The 3,068-nt window shown below is 40.2% G+C and overlaps 1 protein-coding gene across 1 annotated transcript; it reads left to right on the forward strand.

The window, feature by feature from the left end:
• Positions 1–1,297: 1,297 nt before the first annotated feature.
• LOC142431074 (olfactory receptor 7E178-like) lies at positions 1,298–2,263 on the forward strand. The gene has a single exon (XM_075536092.1). It carries the CDS (start codon positions 1,334–1,336, stop codon positions 2,261–2,263), a length of 930 nt encoding a protein of 309 aa, XP_075392207.1. The 5' UTR covers positions 1,298–1,333.
• The last annotated feature ends 805 nt before the right edge of the window (positions 2,264–3,068 follow it).

Genomic DNA, 3,068 nt, shown 5'->3' on the forward strand with positions numbered 1-3,068 from the left:
CCTGAAAACTTTCATGGTTCCTTCATTTATCATGATGTTATCTCACTATTGGTTCAGTTGTGAAGACTTGTTTTCCTTAGATGGAGTTGCAATCTCTACTGAAGGACGCAGTCTTTGATCTTCATCAGTGAGTGCTCCAGGTCCTCTTTGCTCTCTGCAGGTTGTAAATGAGCCTTCCTTCCACCTTGATACAATCATCTTCATGTTGTCTAGCTTCTCTTATTACTATCTCCCTTTTGAATGTTTTAGCTTTTACTTTCCTTAACAAATTAAGGTCATTGGGTTGTTGAAAGAAAAAAGGTATTTACAATGAAGAAATTACTGGTCTTGCATAAGTCTGTCTGGAATCTCCAGCTTCATTTCTATCACCAAGTCCATATTTCCAACTACTGCTTTTTCCTTTTTATTCCCAACATTTACATTTCAAATACCAATAATTATCTTTTATGGTTGCATGTGTGATTGACTTCACAGTGCTGAAGTTGATAGAATTCTTCAATTTCTTTGTCATTGCCATCCTAGGGTACTTTAAATGAATTATTTTCTTTTTCATGACAGGAGGTTTTCATTGGCTATTATTATTTTCCATAGAGGGTGCTATTATATTACTTTTCTGTGAATTTATCTTAAAATGCTCATGCGATTTTAAATACATTTTCATTAAAATGCATTTCTCTGTGTCTCTAAAGCAATTTGGCATAGAAATAGGTGAACCGCATAAGCACCAATGAGAAAATCTTCTGAGAAGTACTGTTTGGGTTGATGTTGTTAGGTGCCATCAGAGTTGGCTCCGATTCCTCGCAGCGCTGTGCACAAGAGAGCAAAACACTGCAGTCCTGCACCCTCCGCACAGTCCTTCCTCCGCCTGAGCCCATTGCTGCAGCCACTGTGTCCATCCATCTCCCTGAGGGCCTTCCTCTTCTTCTCCACCCTTCCACCTTCCCAAACAGGATGTCCTTCTCCAGGGACTGGTCTCTCCTGACAATGTGTCCAAAGTCTGGATGAGGCCGTCTTGCCATCCTAAGGAGCACTCTGGCCTTCCTTCTTCCCATACAGGTCGGTTTGTCCTTTTAGCAGTCCTTGGTATTTTCAATAAACTCTTGCACCACAATTCAGATGCATGGATTCTTCTAGAGTCTTCCTTATCCAAAGTCTGACTTGCACATGCAGTTTGGAGAGCTACAAGGAAGTCATCTGTTGACGTTACTGGAGTCAGAGGTTCTCAAGTATGAACACTTAACAAATTTCCATGATTTATTTGTGAACACTGTGTGACTGCAAACTTATTTCCTTTAACAATCCTCTTTTCTTTTTCAAAAGCCTTCTGGAAATCATGGAGCTGAAGAATCTAACAGGCATCTCAGAATTCCTCCTCCTGGGCCTTTCTGAGGATCCAAAACTGCAGAACCTCCTCTTTGGCCTTTTCCTGTGCATTTACCTGATCACTGTGGCTGGGAATCTTCTCATCACCCTGGTGATCAGCTCAGACACGCATCTCCACACACCCATGTACTTCTTCCTCTCCAATCTGTCCTTGGCTGACACTGGGTTCATCTCCACTACTGTCCCCAAGATGCTGGTGAACACCCAGACACAGATCAAATCCATCACCTATGCGGGCTGCCTGACACAAATATCCTTCTTTTATCTCTTTGGGTGTCTGGACAGTCTGTTCCTCAGCGTGATGGCTTATGACAGGTTCGTAGCCATCTGTCACCCCCTGCACTACACTGTCATCATGAACTCCCGCCTCTGTGGCTTGCTTGTTTTGATATCTTTCTTCATTAGTCTTTTGGAGTCCCTGATCCATACTTTAATGGTCTCACATCTTACCTTTTGTGCAGATGTGGAAGTGCCTAGTTTCTTCTGTGACCCTCTGCACCTCCTCAACCTTGCCTGCTCTGACACCTCCAAACACACCATACTAGTATATTTTCTCGGTGTCATCTTTGGTGGCGTTCCAGCCTCAGGAATACTTTTCTCTTACACTCGAATTATTTCCTCCATTCTGAGACTCGCATCTTCAGGTGGGAAGTATAAAGCCTTTTCCACCTGTAGCTCTCACCTGACAGTGGTTTGCTTATTTTATGGAACAGGTATTGGTGTGTACCTTAGTTCAGCTGCCTCAACTTCTACAAAGAATGGTGCAGTGGCCTCAGTGATCTATACTGTGTTTACTCCCATGCTGAACCCCTTCATCTATAGCTTGAGGAATAAAGACATCAAGAGAGCCTTGTGGAGATTCCTTAGTGGAGGCACTTAATACTTATGGCAGCCTTTATGATAAATGAGGTGGAAATGATTTCAAGATCTCCTAACTATAAGTAGAAATTTGCTTGTTTGGTTACATAATCTTTGAAGCTCTGATAGATTCTGTCTTGGATTTTGATATCTGAAGATTGATTCCTTGGCAAGTCTTTGAATAGTGAGAGCATTGGGGGATATAGTCTATCTGCATTATCAAATTACATATTTATGAACCCTTCTCTAACTCATCATTTATTATCTGACTTCCTGATAATATGCATGACTCTTTTTTATGAACTTCAAATGTTCACCTCTTCCCATAATTCTGAAGCAGTGATTCACACATATACATTCGGATCACCAAGATCTTCTTTTGATCTGATTCCAGCCCATGACTAGGATATTGTTACATTTTAAAAGTTCCATGGCAATTACATTTTTTAAAAAGACAGAATTACTACAGACACACAGCAGTAATAGTCTCTTTATAATTGAATCCAACTCTGCCTGGGTCAAAATAGAACTCTCTTCCATAGGGATTTTAAAAGCTAGCTTATTAGAAGTAAATTTTCATTCCATGGTGCTTCTGAGTGGCTTTGAGTCTCCAGTTTTTAGTTAGCATCTGGGAGCACTGATCTCTTACACAACTCAGTAATATTTGTGTATTATTTAATAGAATATTTTTAAAACCTTACTACAAGGTAGGTTTCATTATCATACCCATTTTATGAAGGAAAATATATAAATGGGTAGAAAATATAGATATTGTTCTCATAATATGGGGATGATAATGGAATCTTTATGTTTGTGATATAATAGCT

Source organism: Tenrec ecaudatus, chromosome 1 (assembly GCF_050624435.1).
Source record: "Tenrec ecaudatus isolate mTenEca1 chromosome 1, mTenEca1.hap1, whole genome shotgun sequence".
NCBI classification, from domain to species: Eukaryota; Metazoa; Chordata; class Mammalia; order Afrosoricida; family Tenrecidae; genus Tenrec; species Tenrec ecaudatus.